We start from the raw sequence: 24,768 nt of genomic DNA on the forward strand, positions 1-24,768 counted from the left end.
AATTTACCTAGCTTAATCATTGCTGATTAGGATCTACAACTGAACCTCTTATTTGGGAGAGTAAAAGTTACTCCTTGGGTAATTCGAGTGATATCAATGCTAATGTTTTTAATCATAGAACATGAATTCTAATTGCAAAATATTCCAGCTTCCGCATGCGGCGAATAAATCCAGTTGATCTAAATCTATATCTCAGTCGGCGCTTGTTGATATAGTTTGAATGTAGATCGACGCTATGTGACTAGCGTAGCTCGATGTTTACCTAGTCAAGCTTTACCGATCTGTTCGATAGGTTCACTAGTTTGACTAAATCAGCTATCAGTTGTTTCTAGCAATCTTAGCTCAAGGGAATAAATTCATGTAAGAGACCATGTTTTCGATTGCACCTAATTATCATAAGTTCATGGTTCTAGTTAGCTACTCTAGAACACAAGCATTACAAACAATTCTTTGAAGGAAATCTTTATCACCTTAGCGTATCTATAGTTTGGGCTAATCTCTCAATACTATAATGAATCTCTAAACCTAGCATGTGGATCTATTCAGACATGAAGATTGTCACATAAATGATAGATGAATAGAATAAAGATAAATAAAACCAAAACCAATGGAGTTCCAAGAGGACTCTGAAGGAGTTCCTCTATTCTCTCCTAACTTAAGAGAAAACCTAAAACAATAGAATAGAAAGCATAGCCGTCAACAATGGCTTATAAAACATATAAATATGGATTAAGTCGCGCATGGGTATTCTGGTAATAATTGGTGACTTTTGGGCTTAAGTCGGTCAATGTAAAAAGTTCTTCAAAACGTACATGAACCTGAAAAGACTCTAAAACATACTGCAAACACATATAATAGTCTCTAAAAAGCACATATACCATGATCTAAAAGTGGTAAAATCCATGGTATATCAACTTCCTCAGACTTACCCTTTTACTTGTCTTCAAGCAAAACAAAAATAAAGAAGTAAAAGAGGTTTGAAAACGCAGGGACTCACACAATTTTTAAACTTACTACTTTCACCTCTGAAATGTTGCAAGCCACGCTAGATCTGTGCCAACTTTAGAGGCACTTCATATACTAGACCCTAGCTTAGCAGCCAAACCATCTTACCCACAGCTCAGCCGATTCCACCTGACATAACCTTCTACTAACCTCATTTTCTGCATATAAATGTGTAGGCTAAAACTTGGGAGTATCGATCAAGAGACATATGAACTCTTAGCCCAACAGGTATCTGAGTAAATAGGTAGTCTTACTATCGTTTCTTTTCTCTTATATCTCTCTTCTCTAAATCATTTTATCTCAAATCCAATGAACAATGATGATGATGCAGTTCATCTTATTCATCTTCTTTTCGATTTTTCTTGGCAAAGTGTAGGCGAATAGTGGGATCATCGGTAATGTACCTACCTCTCGCTTCCAACGATGTGTGATCATTACTATAAATTAGAATAGTGGGATCATCAGTAAAAACTCTATAAAATAATAACTTTGGGATTATACAATTTTATTAATTTATATAGTTATTAATTTATAAAAAAATTTCACTTTTAAGTTTTCTGTTTTACAATATATGTTTTAATAAAATAAGAAGAAAAATTAATTAAATTAGATTTCATTTCCATAAATTATTACGTATTTCATTGACTTGTCTAACTTTATATGTGAATGTGAGTCAATAATAATATAAGTAACTTTTTATGGGTCAAATAAAAAATTAACTCAGATTCTGGTGTGTTAAAATAATAATTAGTTTGTCTTAGTTAATCAACAAGACTTTGAAATAATTAATTTGCAAGATATTTAAAGCTCAGAGCTATATGCCAAAGCTTGCTCAACTATAAAAGGCCTTCGAAACTTCCCCTGTTTCTTCCGATTAATTTGATTCGATAAAGCAACAATTTCATTATAAATAGCAAAATGAATAAGGCAATCTTTCTTTCTCTTCTCTCTATCCTCCTTCTCCCTCTTCACACGTTTGCTTCGGAACGTGTCGGTGATTGGGGTCCCATCAAAGACCTTAAGGATCCTCACGTCATAAAGATTGGCCAGTTTGCGGTCAACAAGTACAACATACAGAGCAAATCTGGACTGAAGTTCGTGAACGTTGTTCGTGGTGAGTTTCAGGTAGTATCTGGTGTGAATTACAGGTTTGTGGTGGAGGCTGATGATGGAAGTAACAGCACATACAAAATGTACGAGGCCGTTGTATGGGAGCAGCTGTGGATGAAATCAATGAATCTCACTTCTTTCACGTCACTATTAAAGAATCGATTCCTATGATTAGTCTACATGTATCATAGCATTCTTTTAAAAATAGCAAAAATAAATTAAAACATACAATGTTACAACTAATTGTTGGGTTTTCCCTCGTTAGCCCAAGAATAATAACTAATCAAGTTATAACCCAAGAGCCTAAGAAAAAAAGATATGTAGAGAAAAATGGAGAAGGATGAAGAAGTGTGTAGAAGAAGAATTGTGTAGACGAAGAGAGAAAGTTATGGAGTTAGATATTTTGAAATAAATAATAATTTAGAGAAATCTAGAACTTGTTGGAATGTGCTTCTCCACTTGTATAAATAGGGGTGCTTGGCACCATTTGTAATCATCCCACATCAAGAAAACAAAGAGAGAAAACATTTGTAAGAGAGAGTTCTCAAAACAAAATCTTTGTAAACCCTTTCCAAAATTATAAAGAGTCTTCTTCTTAAATCTTTTAGTTGTCTAATCCCATCTTCATCTCATCGATATTGGGTAATTTTCCCAACAAGTGGTATCAGAGCCAGGTTCAAACATAACATCAAGACCCGTGAGATTCAAGATGGAGGCTACCGTTACCGTTGAAGGTGACATGTTCAAACTCACGATAGACAACTACTCTTATTGGAAACCGATGATGGAAGATCACCTTTATTGTAAGGATTTGCATGAACCCATCATCATGAAGGAGAAGCCGGAAGGAAAGGATGACAAAACATGAGAAATACTAAACCGAAAGGCGGTTGCTGTAATCCGTAAGTACATTGACCGATCTCTCTTTGAACATGTTTCTACCTACACAAATGCTTTTGAATTATGGACAAAACTTGAATCCATGATTCAAAAGAAAACACCTCGAAACAAAGCTCTTCTTGTTCGACGGTTGGTAAAGTTGGAGTACAAGGATGGCCAGAGCATGATGGAGCACTTGAACAATTTCAAGGGGAATGTAAATCAGCTTAACAAAGTTGATATGAAGGTTGAAGACGAAATGCAAGCCCTTTTACTCCTTAGTTCACTACCGGAGAGTTGGGACACACTAGTTGTCACTCTAAGCAATTCAGCACCGGAGGGAAAGCTTACCATGGACACCGTCACTGATAGCCTTCTAAACGAAGAAGTTCGCAGGAAGGAGCGAGGTTCGAGTTCTTATTCAGAAGCTAACATTGTTGATAGACGAGGTAGAGAAGAGACTCGTGGCCAAAACAGAAGCAGAGGACGAGACCAATCTCGAGGAAGATCTAAGTCACGTCCGAGAGTTACTTGCTATTACTGTGGCAAACCGGGTCACATGAAGTCGGAATGTCGGTTTCTCAAGAAAGACAAACAAGCCGGTAATATCAAACCAGACCGGTTCAATCCTACAAAGAAGCATGAAGACAAGACTACCACCATTGTGGAAGACCAGAGCGAAGAATTATATCTCGTTGGAGAATGTAATCTTAGCTCTGATGATAGCTCATGGATCGTTGATTCTGGTGCTTTTTTCACGTCACCCCTCATGGAAGCTTCTTCACAACCTATCAAAATGGTGACTTTGGTAATGTTCAAATGGGAAATCAAGGAAGAAGCAAGATCATTGGAAAGGGGGATGTTATTCTTACATCAAACACTGGATGTAAGATAGTTCTCAAGGATGTGAGACATGTTCCCGACATGCGACTCAATCTCATATCAACCGGAAAGCTCGATGATGTCGGCTTGGACAGTCATTTTGGTGGTGGCAAATGGAAGTTAACCAAAGGAAGTTTGATCATGGCTCGAGGAAGAAAAGAAGGCTCATTATACGTTACTCAAGCCAAGCTTTGCAAGGAAGAAGTAAATGTCGCAAGTGATGACATCGATATATGGCACCGAAGACTCGGGCATATGAGTGAGAAAGGTTTAAATATACTTTCTCGCAAGAAACTTCTTCCTGATATGAAAGGTATTCCTCTCTCACCATGTCATGATTGCTTAGCCGGAAAACAACATAGGGTCGCTTTCCGAAGATCATCTACGCCTATGAGAAGAAAGCATATTCTTGATCTTGTGCATACTGACGTATGCTCCATGTCCGAGAAATCCAATGGAGGGGCATCATATTTCGTCACCTTTATTGATGACCATTCAAGGAAGGTATGGGTATACCTTTTGAAGTCAAAAGATCAAGTTCTTGATGCTTTCAAGGAATTTGTAGCCCAAGCAGAGCGAAGTACGGGTCAAAAACTCAAGTGTGTTCGATCTGACAATGGTGGAGAGTACCGAGGTCCCTTTGAAGCGTTTTGCAAAGCTCATGGAATCAGGATGGAGAAGACACCACCAAAGACGCCACAACTGAACGGGCTAGCTGAAAGAATGAATCGAACGATCACAGAAAGAGTTCGGTGCATGCTCTCTCACGCTAAACTACCCAAGCCATTTTGGGGAGAAGCCATAAAGACTGCAGTGGACGTCATAAATCTTACACCATCAGTTCCTTTGGAAGGCGATGTCCCGGAGGAAGTTTGGTCGGGTAAGAAGGTCTCTTACAACCATTTGAAGGTGTTCGGTTGCAGAACATTTGTCCATATACCTAAGGATGAACGAGCCAAGCTAGACTCCAAGACTAAAGAGTGCATCTATCTTGGGTCACCAAGAGATGATTTCGGCTATCGGCTTTGGGATCCGGTTAACAGAAAAATTATCCGAAGCAGAGATGTTGTTTTCTTCGAAGATCAAACAATCGAAGACATCAACAAATCAAAGAAACCAAAGCTAAGGGTTGTAAGGAATGAAGATTCTCATAAGCCTCAAGATCATGAACAAGTGATTGGAGATGAGGGCGAAGGGGATCCTATCATGGATCCGAATGGTGATGAAGGTGAAGAAGAAGTTCAAGTGGAGCCAGAGGAAGAACATGAGCCAAGAAGGTCTGGAAGAGAGACAAGACCACCTGTAAGATATTATCGAGATGAGTACGTTAATCTTACAGATGAGGGGGAGCCTCAAAGCTATGAGGAGGCCATAGGAGACACTCATAGAGATGAGTGGGTTGAAGCTATGCAAGAAGAAATGCAATCCTTGCATGATAATCACACTTATGAGCTGATGAAGCTACCAAAAGGAAAGAGAGCCTTAAAGAACAAATGGGTGTATAGGTTGAAGTATGAAGAAAAAGCTCAAATCCAAGATACAAAGCTCGATTGGTTGTGAAAGGATTCAACCAAAAGAAAGGCATAGATTTTGAAGAAATATTCTCTCCAGTGGTGAAGATGTCCTCTATCCGAGTGGTTCTTGGTCTAGCAGCGGTTCTAGACTTGGAGATTGAACAACTCGATGTCAAGACGGCCTTTCTACATGGTGAACTCGAGGAGGAGATCTATATGGAGCAACCTGAAGGATTCAAGGTTCCAGGAAAAGAAGACTTGGTGTGCCGATTAAAGAAGAGTCTTTACGGTCTCAAGCAAGCTCCAAGACAATGGTACAAGAAGTTTGACTCCTTCATGGTGGATCATAACTTCAAGAAAACCAAGAATGATCATTGCGTTTTCATAAAGAGGTACGAAAGCGGTGACTTTCTCATATTATTGCTCTATGTTGATGATATGTTAATTGTGGGTCAAGATCGCAACAAGATAGCCGCATTAAAGAAAGATTTGGGAATGTGTTTTGCGATGAAAGATCTGGGGCAAGCGAGACAGATTCTTGGAATGAAGATCACTCGGGATAGGCCAAAGAAGCTTTTATGGTTGCCCCAAGAACGATATGTTGAAAGGGTGTTGGAGAGATTCAACATGCACAAAGCAAAGCCGGTGATCACTCCACTTGGTGGACATTTCAAGCTAAGTTCGAAGCAAAGTCCAACAAGTGAGAAGGAGAAAGAGGAAATGAAGACTACCCCATATGCATCAGCAGTGGGCAGTCTCATGTATGCTATGGTGTGCACCAGACCCGACATTGCCTATGCTGTAGGAGTTGTGAGTCGCTTTCTAGCGAATCCAGGAAAGGAGCATTGGAAAGCAGTTAAGTGGATCCTACGCTATCTACGAGGCACAACGAAGAAGTGTCTATGTTTTGGCAATGAAAAATTGGAGCTGAACGGTTACACCGATGCAGATTGGGCTGGTGATAAAGATTCAAGGAAATCAACATCAGGCTTTGTTACTACCTTTGCAGGGGGAGCTGTTTCCTGGAAATCGAAACTACAAAAGTGTGTTGTCTTATCCACCACGGAAGCAGAATACATCGCAGCAACGGAAGCATGCAAGGAGATGCTATGGATGAAGAATTTCTTGCTTGAGTTAGGAGTAAAACAAGAAAAGTACAACATGCTATGTGACAACCAAAGTGCTATTCACCTAGCAAAGAATCCAACATTTCACTCTCGCTCGAAGCACATCGACATTCGACATCATTGGATTCGAGAAGTTCTTGAAGAGAAGCTTCTACATCTCAACAAGGTACACACCGATGAAAACTGGTCAGACTTTATGACCAAGGTATTACCGATCAAGAAGTTTGAATATTGCTGCAAAGGCACAGGGATGACAACGGTTTCGGGCTAAATCGGGAAGGGGGAGATTTGTTGGGTTTTCCCTCATTAGCCCAAGAATAATAACTAATCAAGTTATAACCCAAGAGCCCAAGAAGAAGAGATATGTAGAGAAAAATGGAGAAGGATGAAGAAGTGTGTAGAAGAAGAATTGTGTAGAAGAAGAGAGAAAGTTATGGAGTTAGATATTTTGAAATAAATAATAATTTAGAGAAATCTAGAACTTGTTGGAGTGTGCTCCTCCACTTTATAAATAGGGGTGCTTGGCATCATTTGTAATCATCCCACATCAAGAAAACAAAGAAAGAAAACATTTGTAAGAGAGAGTTCTCAAAACAAAATCTTTGTAAACCCTTTCTAAAATTATAAAGAATCTTCTTCTTAAATCTTTTAGTTGTCTAATCCCATCTTCATCTCATCGATATTGGGTAATTTTCCCAACACTAATTTATGTATTATCTTGCATTTCAAATCATGTATGGCAAAATCTTGATAAATAATATTGAAAAGTTTTAACATCCGCTAATTGTGATGAATATACAACATACAGTATAAACTCTATAAAATAATAATTTTGGGATTATACTATTTTATTATTTAGAAAAAAATTAAAAAAATTTCACTTTTTTTTTTACAATATATGTTTTTATAAAATTAGATATATATTTGATCTTATCGTATATACATTAATCAGATTTTTGAAATGCAACATTCATATGAATTTTGTTATATGATTTAGTGTATATAAAATATGTGTATATAATTTAAATGTGGTTTGAGATATAGTTTTACAAAATATCATCAAAATATCTGGACATAATAAGAAAATATAAAGATAATTTTGTTATGAATACAAAACAAATAATACAATTGTTTATCCTACTTTATAAAGTATATATACATTTAAATAATAATTTATTATTTCCATGGGACCATATATTTACATAAGAGTTTCTAAAACAATATTATCTTTTCTATATAATCAATTTGTGTTATATTTTGAATCGGTCCAATTTAGGACCAGAAAATATTTAATAATTTACCATGTTTTTTACTGTTTGTATATAAATCTTTTCAGTCTTTTCTAAAAAATTTGGCATAATACCATAACAAAGAACAAAATTAATTAAATTAGATTACATTTCCATAAATTATTACATAGTTCATTGACTTGTCTAAATTTTTATGTGAGTCAGTAATAATATAAGTCAATTTTGTGTGGGTCAAATAATAAGTTATTTGTTTTATTGGTTATAACCAGATCACCTCAAGTTTGAGTAATAGAATAGCCGTTCGTTGTAAAAAAAAATTAACTCATACTTCAGTGCGTCAAAATATTAAGGGCAAATCTCCAAAATAGCACATTTCTAAGTTTATGTCACAAAAATAGCCCTCAAAAACTAAAATGACCAAAATAGCATTTTTTCTTCTGAAAAATTTATTTTTTTTTATTTTTCAAAATTTGAAATCTTAACCCCAAAACCCCACTCCCCAACTTTAAACCCTAAAACCTAAACTCTAAACCCTAAAACCTAAACTCTAAACCCCACCCCTTAACTCTAAACCCCAATGTCTAAATTAATTTATCATTGGGGTATAAGTGTATATTTAATTATCTCTTTTGATAAAACATTAAGTGCTATTTTGGTTTTTTTTATTCTTAGAGACTATTTGTGACAAAAAATTTTTTAGTCCTCTCCTAGTCATTTTCTCAAATATTAATTAGTTTGTCTTTTAATCAACAAGTCTTTGAAATCATTAATTAGCAAGACATTTAAAACACAGTGCTATACGCCAAAGCTTGCTCAACTATAAAAGGCCTTCGAAGTTTCCTATGTTTCTTCAAAATAATTTGATTTGATAAAGCAACAATTTCATTAAAAACAACAAAATGAATAAGGCAATTTTTCTTTCTCTTCTCCCTATCCTTATCCATCCTCCCTCTTCACATGTTTGCTTCGGAACGTGTCGGGTGATTGGGGTCCCAACAAAGACCTCAAGGATCCTCACGTCATTAAGATTGGCCAGTTTGCAGTAAACGAGTACAACATACATAGCAAATCTGAACAGAAGTTCGTGAACATTGTTCGTGGTGAGTTTCAGGTAGTATCTGGTGTGAATTACATGCTTGTGGTGGAGGCTAATGATGGTAGGAACATCGCAGACAAAATGTACAAAGCCGTTGTATTGGAGCAGCCGTGGATGAAATCAATGAATATCACTTCTTTCAAGCCACTATTTCAAATCAATGATAACCTATCGGCTGTCTATCTAAGTACAAATCCAGTTCTACATAGCCGGAGCAAGCACTCACCGACTACCACTACACAGAAAATAAGTTTCCCTTCGTTTGATTGAAACACAACATATCCCAGCCAAGCTTCAGGTCGCAGACATCTTCACCAAACCGCTATCTCGCGGCCTGTTTTTGGAACTTCGTGGCAAACTTGGTATACAAGCTTCACTGTACACAAGTTTGAGAGGGAATGTAGAGCAGAAGCCTATGGGCCTCAACTCAAATATCATGACCGGAGCCCATTATGTCAAGAGAGTTGGAGACCAAAACGCTCATCACTCGATTTCAGAAAATAGAGCTCTAACGTTAACAAGGAGTACGGCAAAGGTAAAGAAGAACACGACAAAGGCAGCTACGCTCCTTTAGAACCGTTTTGATACTCTCTTATTTATTAGTGCTGAGTAATCGCCTTTATAGGCTGTTGTAATTAGGATCTAGAGAGTTCGATAGCTCTCTATATAAGTCTTTTGTGTTCACTCTGTAAATGACAAGTTGAAAGTATTATACACAAAAGTATTATGTGTTTGTCACTTTTCATAATTTAAACCCGCCAATTTCAGTTTTCTAGGACTTGTTTGTTCTTCTTACGAGGTTGAGTGGAGTGGCATCAAAGCTCAGACACGTATAATAGATTGTATCTGACCTTAAACTGGATATGTATGGTTTACCAAAGATTTAATACATTATTTTTAACGTTAAAGCCAAATTATTTATACAATACATTTATTTTATAACACTCAACGGTCGCATAGTAGGCAGTATGCCAAAAATGGAACTTGAAACGAATTTTAGTAGCCTTTTAAAAAAATTGGAAAAAATACAAGTATGATCACAAGCAAATATTAATTTTAAACAAAAAAAAAAGATGTAATTATTCATTAGAAATGGAGGACTAAAACTTATATACAACGCTAGCCCTGAGGTAAAAAGACCAGGAAGCACTTTTTTTTTCAGCGCCAAAATTTATAAAAGAAAATTATATAGAACTGAATTTTTAAAGTATCAATTTTCCGAGTGTAACGATCTGTGGGAAAATATGGTTTTCGTCCTCTAAGAGCATGATTATCCCTATCACTCTTAATGGGTTTCTTAATGACTTTTTAATTAATAAAATTAACCTAAAAACTTTAGTTAAGAAACTCCCATATTGAATGGTCCAATGGGAGTTTCTTAAGTAAGGATTCTTAGAAAAAAAAATTATTAATACAATGCAAATGAAATACAATGCATCATCCAAAAATGAAATAATCTATATCAGAAATGGCTGAAAATTCCTAAACCCGCTTTAACTCTAACCCACATCACAAGACTTGGAATTTGAATACAATGCATCATAAAGATAAAGAGAATGGAGTGTGTTGAGAATACCTTACAGACAGGCTTCCTCTTCTTCTCAATTGATCAAAAAGAACAGAGTGTTCCCATTAGCTTTCTACCATCTGTAAGCAGCACAAGTAGCTCTCCTTCCTGTATTACCATAAAGAGCAGAACCAACATCCGTAAGTAACTGATGCAAAATGGTTTATATTCAAAAGAAAATAACCCACATGAGACTGATAATAGACCCATATCACTAAAATCTACCAAAACGAAAATTACAAACCTTCAAACTTAAATAAAAAAACTCGAACCTGACTCATATTTAAAACAGGTCAAACTCTGTATTTCTAAAGTTGAATCAAGAGTGAGCAAAAACTGTCATCACATTTGATACCTTGCATTGTAAAAGTTGCAGAAAGTTCTCACTACCATATATATTAAATCACACAGGAAGTAATGGCCAAAGGAAGTGCAGGACATAGTTTAAGTTAGTTTACCTCTAATGAAATAATCTCTCCATGATATGGTAACGTCAGGTTGAAATCTTACCGACCAATACCATGTCATCATCTATGATAATAAAGAGTAAAGAATCGAATCTTGTTGGGTTTTAAAAAAGTTTGTACCTTTTGATGCTTTTCATCGTTCTTAGTCATCTGCCTCTTCACAGCATCTGAGACAAGTAATTCAAGTCGTGGACTGAAGTTATCTAACCCAAAACACAATACAAAACCGAGAAGCATATTATACAAACTTTGTATGAGGTTTGTTGTTACAATTACAAATGTATGGATGAGGTTTCTACAAAAAGAGAAAGACATTGTTCAAGGATCTTTGTATGATTGAATAGAAGATTATTTGAAAGTGATTAGCTGAAACCAAACACAAATTAACTACACAAAACAAGTCTGAATTCTTTTTATATAAAGACATTCTCAGAAACATCAACATATGTGTTTTGTAAGATCTACGGAACCTAACTTATCAGATTCACTACAATGAACACTTGTAAACTTTATAAACATCAACAAGAACCTCCATTTCGGATTTTTTTGTTAGCATAGGAATATTTGATTCAATTCGCTAATTAAGCTTCAAAAATTCATTCACCAGAGAATAACACTCCCAAGATGATACAAATAGATGTTGATAAGGAACCAGAGGTAGAGGAAGAAGAGAACCTAAAATAGAAGAATTGAAGAGAGATTTTGGTGGGAGAGCTGTCCTCTTATGACGGTAATCAGCGTCCAAATCATGCTGCCCTCTTATGACTGTAATCAGCATCCAAATCATGCTGTCCTCTCGGTGGGTTTCGAGTGCTCGTTTGACGGAGAACACGGAGGACACGCCGTGATGACCGACAGATTAATCGATCGTCTCTGACGGAGAAGCCGAGAGAAGAGGTGGTGGATTTCGGAATGACAGAGAAGATGAGAAAACAAAAAAAAAAGAGAAAAAAAAATCTGGTGCCTTTCCTTTGCTGACACGTGGTTGTGAAACCCCATTAAAATCGGTTCCCAGAATCCTCACTTAAGGATCGGTAATGAACTTTATAATTATTTTTGATTTAATTAAATCTTCTATTTTTGTTAAAAACCCAGTTAGGAACCTGGGATAAACATGGTCTAAGCATCTAATACATGATATTTTGTCTTTCAGATGTGTATATTTTCGATCTTAGATCGAATCTAAACTTTCCCTAGGCGAATCAGTTTTCGTTAGGCGAGTTTATTTTGTTGTGTTTATTTCGCTTTGGTCATCTTTTTGTTTTGTGTTTCAATCCATAATCAGATTTGTTCTTCAAGGTTACTTCTTTTTATTGCTTTTGGATTGAACCAAATAAATCTGCTTTTCACTTGGAGTTTCATTTTAATCCCGTCTTGATTCCGATACAGTTTCCTTTTTCCACCGTTCAATTCAACTGATTTCTAGGAGAATCAGATTTCTCTATGTGTTTAGCCATTTATGGCGTTGTGAAGCATCTCTGATGGAAGAAGGTTGGGTTAGATGGATTCTCCGAGTCGTTATTTGAAGTGGATTCAGAAGAACATGCGTTTTGTAATGGTCCTGTAAAGGATCTTACTTCATCTCGACTTATGATTCTTCAGGTTTAACTCCGGTGGTTGAAGGTTTTCTGTTCGAGTTTCAGCGGTTGAAGTGGAAGGCAAACAATGAGAGTGCAAGATTGAGGGTCTAAAGCTCGAAGTTGTACGATCATGGAAGAAGTTACGCCGGTGATTCGAGTTTTCCATCCCCTGCGGCGGCGCGTGCAGTCGCGTCTCCAGAAACTCGAGTTGAATGAGAGAGATGACGCTTGTCCTGGAAGTGTTGCATGGAGGACGCATGGACTTTGCGTGCTAAGAGATACCTGAACTAGTTTAATGTGGGCTAAAATTACGTTGGGCTTTTATTTTCGAGTTTTGTAATGGGATGGGATTTAAGCTTTTAATTTTGAGCTGATTACTCTTTAAGTCACTTTTTGACTTTTCTTTACACTCAGAGCCACTTCCTACATGTGAGACACTTTGTTGTGGGCCAGCATTAAACTGTGGACAACTTTGCTCTTATTAGATATTTGATGCGTGGACGGATGATACGTGGACGGGTGATGCGTGGATGAAGATGAGTGTAAAAATTCCAGAAGCTTCTTCAGATCAAGCTCCACAATAGTTGAATTTAAAGACACAACTCCAACAACAATGTCTGTCTGTGAATGGGGATGAGAAGATTTTGATTATGTTTTGGATATAGACGCTAACATAACCATGAATAAATAACAAGAGAGATCTCTTAAATTTGTGTATAGGGAATTGAAGCTTGATGTGGTGGATAGAGTAGTAACTCAAACACTAAACATAGATATAAAAATATAACATATTGATAGACTGTGACATAGATGCCAATGTGTCCACCATTTCAAGGATGAACAAATTAATAACTTCAAACCAATGACTACAACGTAAATGTCGAGGAAAAAAAAACAAGCTTGAATGATGAAAACAAAGCTAAACAAACCAAAAAGTTAAAACGAGTCATCTCCTCCTCCAAAACCCCCGGTCAAAACAGTCAGCTCCTCTTCCCGATGAGCCACACCATGGATTCTGAGCTCAACATCGTCGTGGATGAGCTCGGTGAAGCTGTGGTGGTTCGAGCTCGTTACAGTCCTCCACCATGAGATATATAGTATGCTGGATTTTGAATTTTAATCATAATTTTACTTGTCCACAAATAGTCATCCATGTTTACCCGTCTACGCTTATCTTCCCACACCCATCCACATGTGTCGTTCCATGCTTATATTCTACATGTAGTTATCCATGTTTTTCAAACATCCACACATCACTCATCCATAACACAATCATTGAATACGTGTACAAGTATAAATTTTAAAATATAACAAAAAAATATATCAAAGTGGATATCAAATTATAGATAATAAAAAAATATAATTTTTTATATCAACAAAATTTGCTATATGTATTTTTAATTTAAAAATAAACAAAAACAAAATATTGAGAAGTAGACTAAACAATAATAAAGAAACACACTTTCTCTTTCTTCTTGTCTAAGAAAGATCTCATTTTTTTCTCATTAAAGGCAAATATATATATTCTCTTTGTAGGTCCCATGAGAAAGTGTTTTGCAAGTGCATTGTGGCATTTGATGTAATTGAAAAATGATAAAGTGCCTCTTGATGTAAAAAATTCTTTAATTTTCTTTGTACTCTTTGGAATTTCTTTCAATGAAACGAAAGAAAACTTGACAAAAAAAAGCATCTAATACATGGAACCGGATCTGTCCATATAGAAATGGAATAGAAACGATATTCTAGCTATTTTATGAATATTCTAATCAAAATTTTCAAATATTAAAATAATTTTGAGCTATTGTTCAACGTATGGGATGTCGTGATAATGACATAATGAAATTGTAGTTAATCCATTTTGATAAGTTGATGCACAGAGTGAATGGATAGACAGGTAGATGGCTTTCAAAAGGTGGAAAAGAAGTGCTGATTAAATCCATTTTGCTTGCCCTTCCGACATACGTTATGTCTACTTTTCTACACCCATTGGAGATATGTGAAAACCTAGCCAATGTTATTGCCCAATTCTGGTGGAGTTCAAATCCACCAAAAAGAGGGATACACTGGGCGAAGTGGGAAAAAAATCTGCCTACCAAAGGAAGAGGGTGGGATTGGCTTTCATATGATCCATGAGTTTAATCTGACACTATTGGCAAAACAACTATGGAGACTAGTACAATTTCTTGATTCCTTGGTGGCTCGAGTCTTGAGTGGAAGATATTATAGATTGAGTTCTCCACTACGAGTGAACACTGCTAGCAGCCCCTCCTATGTGTGGACTAGCATTTCTGCTGCAAGAAAACTGCTATTACCGGGATCAGACAAAAGATACATTCTGGCTATGAAGTCAAGGTGTGGGAGGATCCATGGATTCCAACGACCCCTGCGAGACCAGCCGCTCCCCTAGCACCAGTTATGCATCCTAATATGAGAGTCAGCGACCTCATTGATCAGAGATCGAAGGAGTGAAATGTTTGTCTATTGGAGATCTATGTTAATCAGGAGGACATACCACTCATAAGGAGTTTGGCCATAAGCTCAGCTCATCGTCGAGACACATTTTGCTGGAACTACACAAGAAATTGGGTGACTCAGAATTTATTAAAAACACCGGAAGAAAATGAAGTTTTGGAGCCAAGTATTACGGAGCTCCAAGCTTTTGCGTGGAACTTAAAGGCGCCTACGAAGATATGTCATCTTATATGGCAATTGTTAACTAGTCATGTGGCAGTAACGAGGAACTTAACAAGACGCAATATGAGATGTGATAACTTCTACCCAAGATGTGGAGAAGTAGAGGAAACTGTAACCCATGCCATTTTCGAATGTCCACCAGCTCTCCAAGTTTGGTCATTATCATCAACTCTAACATGCACACATATTTTTCCGGTATCAAGCCTCTACACAAACATGGACTACCTATTCTGGAGGAAAAACATCATAATTGAGCCAGAGCAAGACAAGGATCTTTATCCCTGGATAATATGGTATATTTGGAAAGCTAGGAATGACAAACTTTTCAGGGGAATAGATAGAGATCCTTTGGAGTTAGTTAGGTATGCAGAAAGCGAATGCCAAGCCTGGTTTAATGCCAATGAAGTGGTACAACCACTGGCCCAAGATAATATTCCTGAGGAACCCTAAGTCATAAGCTTGTGTAATATCTGCTTGTTAGATGGATCTTGGACATCTTCTGCTCAATTTAGTGGATGTGGATGGATATGGATGGACAATGCTGGGAACATTCAACTTATGGGGACAAGAAATTTCCCTCGACGTGAATCAGCCTTGCATTCGGAAGTAGAAGCACTGCGATGGGCGATGGAGAATATGCTTCAACATTCAACATGTCAGAGCTTTAGGACAGACTGTAAGGATCTAATTGGAATGATAAAGGACCTTCAGGCTTGACCAAGCTTTGCGACGGAATTGGAGAGGATAGAGACGTTGCAGATGTGTTTTCCGGACTTCAACATCATTCATGTTCCACGGAGGCGCAATCAGACTTCTGATTTTTTAGCTAAGACTGCTAGATTTTTCCATAGGGAGTTGCATTTTATTGGTTGTTCTATTCCAGTTTGGTTACCCAGACCACCTCAAGTTTGGTAATAGAATGACCTTTTGACGTAAAAAAAAATTGTAGTTAATCAAATCAGTCCATTATTCTCGCTAACCTCAAAGTAAAATGAGGCTAGACTTCAGACGACTAAATCAAAACAAAATTACAAATTCTGAAGGAGAATTCGGCCAAAAAAAGCACGAACTTTACACGAATGGCAAAAAAAAATCTGTACTCGAGTCTGGCCAAAAAAATATTGTACTTTTATTGATTTTTTTAGTTTATTAAGCACCATAAGATTGACTGGTCATTTTAGCACACCATGAACCCACAGTTGAGACAATGTTAAGTAGACGTTAAATGTTGTCGTTAAGCGAAACGATGTCGTTTTCAAATGAGATGAAACGGCGTTGTTTTACATGATTTGAAAATAAAAAGAAATACACCCCCGGATTCAAACTCGGGTTGATTAGGACAAATGGCAAGGTATTTTACCACAGGGCTTGTGGCACTTTCAATTGAGTTGCTAACACATTTAATTTTATTTGGTAGTGATCGAATATAAAAAAAAATCTCTAAAAACTTTAAAAGATCTTTAAAATTCCAAAAAATTGAAAAAATAAAAAAAATTCAAAAATTAATTTTGAAATTAAAATTAAAATTAAAATTTTATTTTTTCTTTAAAATCATAAATCTTCCAAAATTTTGATTTTTTAAAATTCCAAAAATTTAAAAATTCAAAGAAAATGCAAAAAATTAAAATTACAATTATCAGGTTAAAATTAAAATCACACTCATAATGGGTACAATATTTATTTTAAGCATTTTAATTTAATTTTAATATGTGGGTATCTTTTTATGTGTATATTTAATTTCAATTTTTAGCAATTGTTTAAAAAATTAACATTGTGGAAGATTTTTGATTTTTTAAAGAAAAATAAAAATTTATTTTTAATTCTAATTTCAAAATTAATTTTATTATTTTTTTATTTTTTTTTCAAAATTTTGGAATTTTAAAGATTTTTTAAAGTTTTTAGAGAATTTTTTATATTTAATCAGTTCCAAATAAAATTAAATGTGTTAGTAACTCAATTGAAAGTGCCACTAGCCCCGTGGTAAAATACCTTGCAATTTGTCCCAACCAACCCGAGTTCGAATCCAAGGGTTTATTTTTTTTTATTTTCAAATCATGTAAAACGACGTTGTCTCACTTAACGCCAACAATAAAAATTGGCAAGTCAACGAAAACATTGTTAATTAATTATAAAGTCAATGAAAGTTTTATGTTTTTTTTTGTTAACTCAAAAGTTCATGTTTCTTTTGGCAATTTGTGCAAAATTCGTGTTTTTTTTTGCAGAATTCTCGATTCTGAACGGATAAGATGGCGGTAGCAAAATTTTGAAAAGTGAAAAAAGCATTTTGTGTAGGACCCGGTAGTTTAAATATTTATAGAATTGGCCCACATATTTTGTCATTTTACCAGTAGAAACCCGTTTTCCCTCGTCGTTTCTAATATATTTAAAAAGGTAGCACATTTCCCACAATTAACCTAAAGGAATAAAAAATTGTAGACGACAAAGAGTTTCTAATGGCGACGAAGCTATTGTCTCTCACGTGCATACGCAAAGAGAGATTCACCGAGCGTTACCCTGTCCTTCGTAAACACCTAAACAGGTCTCGCGGAGGAGGCGATTTCCAGGGCGGTTTTCCGGGTTTTAGGGATGACTTGCTCCGCATGCGCAGGATCCATCGAGAAAGAGATCAAGCGTCTCCCTGGAATTCACGAAGCCGTCATCGACGCCCTGAACAATCGGGCTCAAATCCTGTTTTACCCTAGCTCTGTTAATGTAAGTTTTGACTGAAATTTAAATATCTGATTCTTGTTATATAACAGTGATATGTGAATCGATTGAGCTGTTTTTGATTGTGGTAGAGTAGAGATGAGGAATATTTATTAGGTTCTGAATTATTTAAATCATCACAGATGTGGAGATTTATCCCACTCAAAAGGCTCGCTCAACCTTTACCCCCTGAGATGATTCCCTCCTCCTACCTGCTGCAACTCTAGAATCCGTGCTATATCTGTACTAGAAACTACTCTGCAATTGTGATATACTTGAGACTTTAAACTATATTCTTTCTTATACGTCAGTCTCACTTCACCAACCCCTATGTGCCCCCCGCCAGCATCCTTTCATTTTCCAACTTGTTCCATGAGAAAGAGCCATCAAAACTTTCTCTACATAAATTTTCTTGACACTCTTTGATTCTCTCTTCTTTTCACTTTTGATTTTCCCTAACACTCTTCACTCTCCAAGATGTCATTTATTCAACTTCTCCTTTGAGTGAATATATTAGCAGTAGACCTAAACGATTTTTTTCCCACTCAAAACTCTACTTAGTTTGCTTTTGTACGCTCCTTATTACGCTTAATTTGCTTTACAAGAACCAAAATGAATTTCTCTCTCACAATGGATTATGCACTCCCTCCCTTGAGCTACTTGGTAAGGTGTTAAGATAATAGGTTTCATTATTTATTTTTCATCTGGATTATTGTATTGGTAGGTCGAGACAATTCGTGAGACTATCGAAGACGCTGGATTCGAAGCATCGCTGATAGAAAACGAGGCAAATGAGAGGTCCAGGCAAGTATGCAGGATAAGAATAAACGGTATGACTTGTACCTCCTGTTCTTCAACCATTGAAAGCGTACTGCAATCTCTTAATGGTGTACAAAGAGCTCATGTTGCCTTAGCAATTGAAGAAGCTGAAGTTCATTATGATCCCACCCTCCTGAGCTGTGATAAACTACTGGAAGAGATAGAAAATGCTGGATTTGAAGCTGTACTCATAAGCACAGGCGACGATGTGAGTAAGATTGATTTGAAGATTGATGGTGAGTTTACTGACGAATCAATGACGATAGTTGAAAGATCGCTTGAAGCACTTCCTGGGGTTCAGAGTGTTGAGATCAAAAATGGAAGTGATAAGATTTCTGTTTTGTACAAACCCGATGTGACAGGGCCAAGGAACTTCATTCGTGTGATAGAGTCTACTGTCTTTGGTCAAAGTGGTCACATCAAGGCAACAGTATTTTCCGAGGGAGGGGTCGGCAGGGAATCTCAGAAGCAAGAAGAGATCAGGCAGTACTATAAGTCGTTTCTCTGGAGTTTGGTTTTTACGGTACCTGTGTTTTTGACAGCCATGGTCTTTATGTATATCCCTGGAATCAAACATCTCCTGATGTATAAGGTCATCAATATGCTTACCATTGGAGAGATCATAAGGTGGGTTTTGGCTACTCCTGTCCAGTTTATCATAGGCTGGAGATTTTATGTTGGCTCTTACAAGGCTTTACGCCGGGGATCGGCTAACATGGATGTTCTGATCGCTCTGGGAACAAATGCAGCTTATTTCTATTCGTTATACACTGTTTTAAGAGCTGCAAGGAGTAGATTTCTTTGAGACTAGTGCCATGCTCATTTCGTTTATCATACTAGGAAAGTATTTGGAGATTATGGCTAAAGGAAAAACATCTCAAGCGATCGCAAAGCTTATGAATTTGGCACCAGACACTGCAATATTGTTGACTGTGGACGAGGAAGGGAATGTGACTGGTGAAGAAGAGATTGATGGTCTACTGATACAGAAGAATGACGTGATCAAGATCGTTCCTGGTGCTAAAGTTGCTTCGGATGGTTGTGTCATATGGGGACAAAGTCATGTGAATGAAAGTATGATAACTGGAGAGGCAAGGCCAGTTGCAAAGAGAAAGGGTGATACAGTAATAGGAGGCACTTTGAATGAGAACGGAGTTCTTCATATTAAGGTTACAAAGGTTGGTTCAGAGAGTGCTCTTGCACAGATTGTTCGACTTGTTGAGTCCGCACAGCTGGCCAAAGCTCCAGTGCAGAAATTGGCTGATCGGATTTTTAAGTTCTTTGTTCCTCTGGTGAGTAATGTAACCTGTTGAAATTTAGTTTAGTCTTTTAGAGGCATGACTACTTTTTAAACTCACTGGTTTTCAATGTCGCAGGTAATTTTCCTCTCGTTCTCAACTTGGCTTTCCTGGTTCTTAGCTGGGAAATTGCATTGGTACCCTGAATCCTGGATCCCTTCTTCAATGGATAGCTTTGAGCTAGCTCTTCAGTTCGGAATATCTGTCATGGTCATAGCCTGTCCATGTGCTCTTGGGCTGGCTACTCCAACCGCTGTTATGGTTGGCACTGGGGTTGGTGCATCCCAAGGTGTGCTGATAAAGGGTGGTCAAGCTCTAGAAAGAGCACACAAGGTTTGTTAAGCTCTTGCAGTGTAACTTATTATATTATACGCGATCAAAGGTTTACTGTACCATTTTGATTTTTAGATGATGAAACCTAATAGTTTGAATGATTGTGTAGGTAAACTGCATTGTATTTGACAAGACAGGAACTCTCACGATGGGGAAACCCGTTGTTGTTAAAACCAAACTCCTGAAAAACATGGTACTTCGAGAATTCTATGAACTTGTAGCTGCAACTGAGGTAACCTCTTGTAACCATCAAGCACTTATACAAACTCGTCGCATGCATCAAAACCGTTATCCTCGTGATGATACTATCTTTTCATCAGGTAAACAGCGAGCATCCATTAGCAAAGGCGATTGTTGAATATGCAAAGAAATTCAGAGATGACGAAGAGAACCCTGTGTGGCCTGAAGCCCATGATTTTGTGTCTATCACGGGAAACGGAGTGAGAGCAACCGTTAATAGAAGAGAGATTATGGTGGGAAACAAGAACCTTATGTCTGATTATAAAATTACTATATCAGCCGATGCTGAGGAGCTGCTAGCAGAAGCTGAAGAGATGGCCCAGACAGGAATCCTAGTGTCTATAGACAATGAGTTAACTGGAGTTCTGGCTGTTTCAGATCCTGTAAAACCAAGTGCTCGTGAAGCCATCTCAATTCTAAAATCCATGAATATCAAAAGCATCATGGTAACTGGTGACAACTGGGGAACTGCCAATTCCATTGCTAGAGAAGTTGGTATGACTCTGTTTTCGCAGAAGCTAAACCCGAGCAAAAAGCAGAGAAAGTCAAAGAACTACAGGTATGATAAAAGCTCCACAGTAACTATCTCTGGATACAAGAACTACAGGCTGGGGGCCATGTTGTGGCAATGGTTGGAGACGGAGTCAATGACTCACCTGCTCTCGTGGCAGCAGATGTAGGAATGGTTATTGGTGCAGGAACCGACATTGCCATAGAAGCAGCTGATATTGTCCTAATTAAAAGCAATTTGGAAGATGTGATCACAGCGATTGATCTTTCAAGGAAAACGTTCTCAAGGATCCGTCTCAACTACGTATGAGCTCATGGGCATACCTATCGCTGCTGGGGTGCTTTTCCCATCTACTCGGTTCAGGTTGCCTCCATGGATTGCAGGGGCTGCAATGGCTGCTTCTTCTGTTAGTGTTGTGTGCTGCTCTCTCTTGTTGAAGAACTACAAGCGGCCTAAGAGGCTTGATAATCTGGCCATCCGTGAGATTCAAGTGAAGCGGGTTTAGAAAACCGAACTAACTAATAATAATTTGATGAACCATCAACCGGTACCATAAATTTCTACATGATTTTGTATAATAAGAAATTCACGTGATTGATTCTCTGGATTGTCCTCATAATATGTATCATAGTCGTTTCAGCTAGTGCATTAAGCCCATGAAGTACTTAACTATGTGTCTATGTCCAGTAGTATCTTGTTATTTTAAGGGGATACATTATTACGTTGTCTCCGAGTTTTTTGAAAATGGACTAACAGATTAATGTTTGGTAAACCTTAATCATGTTAGCCATATCCCTTTTTCTCTGTCAAATCTCTCGTGGAAGATGTTCCCAAAACAGCGCAACTACCCAATTGATAAATTGGCCTTATCTAAAACACTAAGGCATTGTTGTCAACTAAGAGCTTGATTGGTTTTTATGCTATCCGATTGTGGGTTGTCGCGGTAGTGGTTGTTAGCATTTTACAACAATTACATACCGCTTAGAACCACTATAAATCTCTCAAAATCAAAATCTGGACCCAACTGGTATTTGTGGTTTAGAGACAATTACGGGTGGATAAATAAAAATACCATTTAAAAAAACTTTTCTAAATATAAAATAAAATATTTATTTAATGTTCTAATTAATATGTTATAGCTACAAATTATATATATGTTATTTTTCTATATACAGTGTAAACTCTGTAAATTAATATTCGATAAATTAATACACTATAAATTAATAAAAAAATTTGTCCCGATTAAGCCGGCTTAAAATAAGGAGAATTGCCAAGTGTGACTCAAAACTTGGAGTCAAACCCAAAACAATACCCCAACTTGGGTCAAAGGCAAAAGTAACCTAAAAGGCTATTGAAATTACAACTATCCCCTTGTGACCAAACAAAAAAACAGAATTTTTTTTACGTTTCTACCCCTCGCAAGTCGTCTGTTTAGACGACTTGCAAATAAGTCGTCCAGACGACTTAACTGAAAGTCGTCTGGACAGTTAGTCTTAAACATAATTTAAAAATTTTGTAAAAAATATTTTGATAAGTGAAAAATGGGAATTATGTAATTAACATATGTAATTAACATATGTCTTAGGAGGTATAAATTAAGATATAACAAATTTCAATTGTTTTCAGCATAGATGAGTGAAAGTAGTGAGTCATGATATTCTTTAGTTTATGTTTCATCAACATATGTTGTAGTATTGTATGTGTTCTTAGGGTTAGATTTTGGAAAGCATTAAAACCGTTTTTGAAAATTTTTAAAATTACTTATGCGTGTTCATTTCTGTGTATAGTAAACACTATTTAAGTATAATTTGATTTTATAACGTGGTTAGTTAGTTAATCTAGTCATTTTAGTTTAGGGGTTCATTTTAGGGTCTAGGACGACTTAATATTTTGTCGTCTGAAAACAGACGACTAAATATTAAGTCGTCTGTTGTACATTATCAGCCAGAATAAGTCGTCTAAACCGGACCAAACCTTAAAGTTTACCAATGTACTTTTAAAGCTAACCGGATTATTTACCCAATATATAAGGTGATTTTTTCTTTTTTTGTTTCATTTTTCGCGAAATTCAGAAATTCTAACAGTTCTCTCTCAAAGGCGATTTCGAATTCCCACGATTTCCGAACAAACCATCGTTCTCAACGTCGGCTATCTATCTCACTTCATTCTCACCGTTGTCGCCGCAGCTTCTTCTAACCCTAGCGCCGCCGATTCCTCTAAACCCTAGCGCCGCCGATTCCTCTAAACCCTAGCGCCGCCGATTCCTCTAAACCCTAGCGCCGCCGCTTCCACTATTTCCGAACAAACCGTCGCCCTCGCCACCGTGGTCACCAACGTTCTCACCGCCGCTTCCTCTAAACACTAGCGCCGCCGCTTCTTCTAAACCCTAGCGCCGTCGCTTCTTCTCTGTAAACCTTAGCGCCGTTTCTCTGTAAACCCTAACGCCGATAAGTCATCAATCTCGAGGAAAAGATGAACATAAAATGTTGTCTCTATCAATTTACTCATTCTCACCGTTTCACGTTTATTTTTTCAGATCTATAACCGCAATGACGAGTACTCCAACTCCTTCTGCGACTAATCAGGTCCGCTTTGTACTGGAAGACTTGTAAGTAATTTAAGTCGTCTGGAAAGTCTTCCAACTGGACGACTTAGTAGATGACTTAAATATAAGTCGTCCATTTGGAAGACTTTCCAGACGACTTAATTATAAGTCGTCTACTAAGTCGTCTGGACTTATATTGTTGTCTTTGATTATTTTGCAGACAAAAAGGATGGATATTCCAGAACTCCCCCGTAGGTTATACACATCAGGGGAAGAGCCAGAAGCCCACAATAGCATTTCGTATCATACGGATAACAGCAAGTTGCATACTGCTCTTAGGGAAGCTCTTACTGATGACGAATTTGAAGAGTTCAAGGAGTCAAGTTTGGGAGTTTTCATCAAGTTCAAGGAGCAGGGATTTGGTTGGGCTTCAAGGCTGGTTCACTACATGCTCAGTTTCAAGCTGGACATTAAGAAGAAGTATGAGATGTGGTCTCTCGTTGGTCCAGAACCTTTGAGGTTTTCACTGTTAGAGTTTGAAAACCTCACTGGTCTAAACTGCGAGTACATCGAGGACCTTGAGACACCAAAATGTGACGTTACCCAAGAGATGGTTTCTTTCTGGGGGATGCTGGGAGTTCATCTGGAAGCTGGGCCAACTACTGATCAGATAATAGCAGCACTGAAGAGATGCGGGGATTGGTCCAGGGACGATCGCAAGCGGCTCGCGTACCTCTCCATCTTCACTGGATTCATTGAAGGGAGAAAGTTTTCAACCGCTACACGATCTACTCTGGCAAGGCTAGTGATGGATTTAGAACGGTTTGAGAATTATCCATGGGGGAGAGTCGCGTTTAAGGTGCTGATGGACTCTTTGTGGAACAAAGAAATTACTGGCTGTTACACCGTGGATGGGTTTATACAAGTTCTTCAGGTCTGGGCGTACACAGCTATGCCGGAATTGGGTGCTAGTATTGGTGGTCCCAGAGCAGACAGTCCGTCTCCACCAATACTGGCTTACGAGGGCAGCAGAGGCCGCAGATCAATGAAAGCTGCTATCTTGAGTCAGGTATTTACTTCAATCCAAAAGACTGCGCAGACGACTGTGAGATCTCATTATACGGCAGAGAAAAAAAAAGATAAAG

The 24,768-nt window shown here is 37.3% G+C and overlaps 1 protein-coding gene, 1 long non-coding RNA gene and 1 pseudogene across 3 annotated transcripts; 2 read left to right on the plus strand and 1 right to left on the minus strand.

Moving 5' to 3' along the window:
- The first annotated feature begins 1,923 nt into the window (after positions 1-1,923).
- Positions 1,924-2,286, plus strand: LOC125585961 (cysteine proteinase inhibitor 5-like). The gene has a single exon (XM_048755702.1). It carries the CDS (start codon positions 1,924-1,926, stop codon positions 2,284-2,286), a length of 363 nt encoding a protein of 120 aa, XP_048611659.1.
- A 7,960-nt stretch (positions 2,287-10,246) lies between these two features.
- LOC111205224 lies at positions 10,247-13,657 on the minus strand. 2 transcript variants are annotated; one of them, XR_007322124.1, is made up of 3 exons: positions 11,573-13,657; positions 11,018-11,064; positions 10,247-10,538 (listed from the first exon to the last, which is right to left on the minus strand). It is a non-coding gene; the product is annotated as an uncharacterized LOC111205224 (long non-coding RNA). The 2 variants fall into 2 exon arrangements; XR_007322125.1 differs by having other exon boundaries at positions 10,247-11,064.
- A 3,912-nt stretch (positions 13,658-17,569) lies between these two features.
- Positions 17,570-21,800, plus strand: LOC106420843 (annotated as a pseudogene).
- The last annotated feature ends 2,968 nt before the right edge of the window (positions 21,801-24,768 follow it).

This window comes from Brassica napus, chromosome C4, assembly GCF_020379485.1.
Source record: "Brassica napus cultivar Da-Ae chromosome C4, Da-Ae, whole genome shotgun sequence".
NCBI lineage: Eukaryota > Viridiplantae > Streptophyta > Magnoliopsida > Brassicales > Brassicaceae > Brassica > Brassica napus.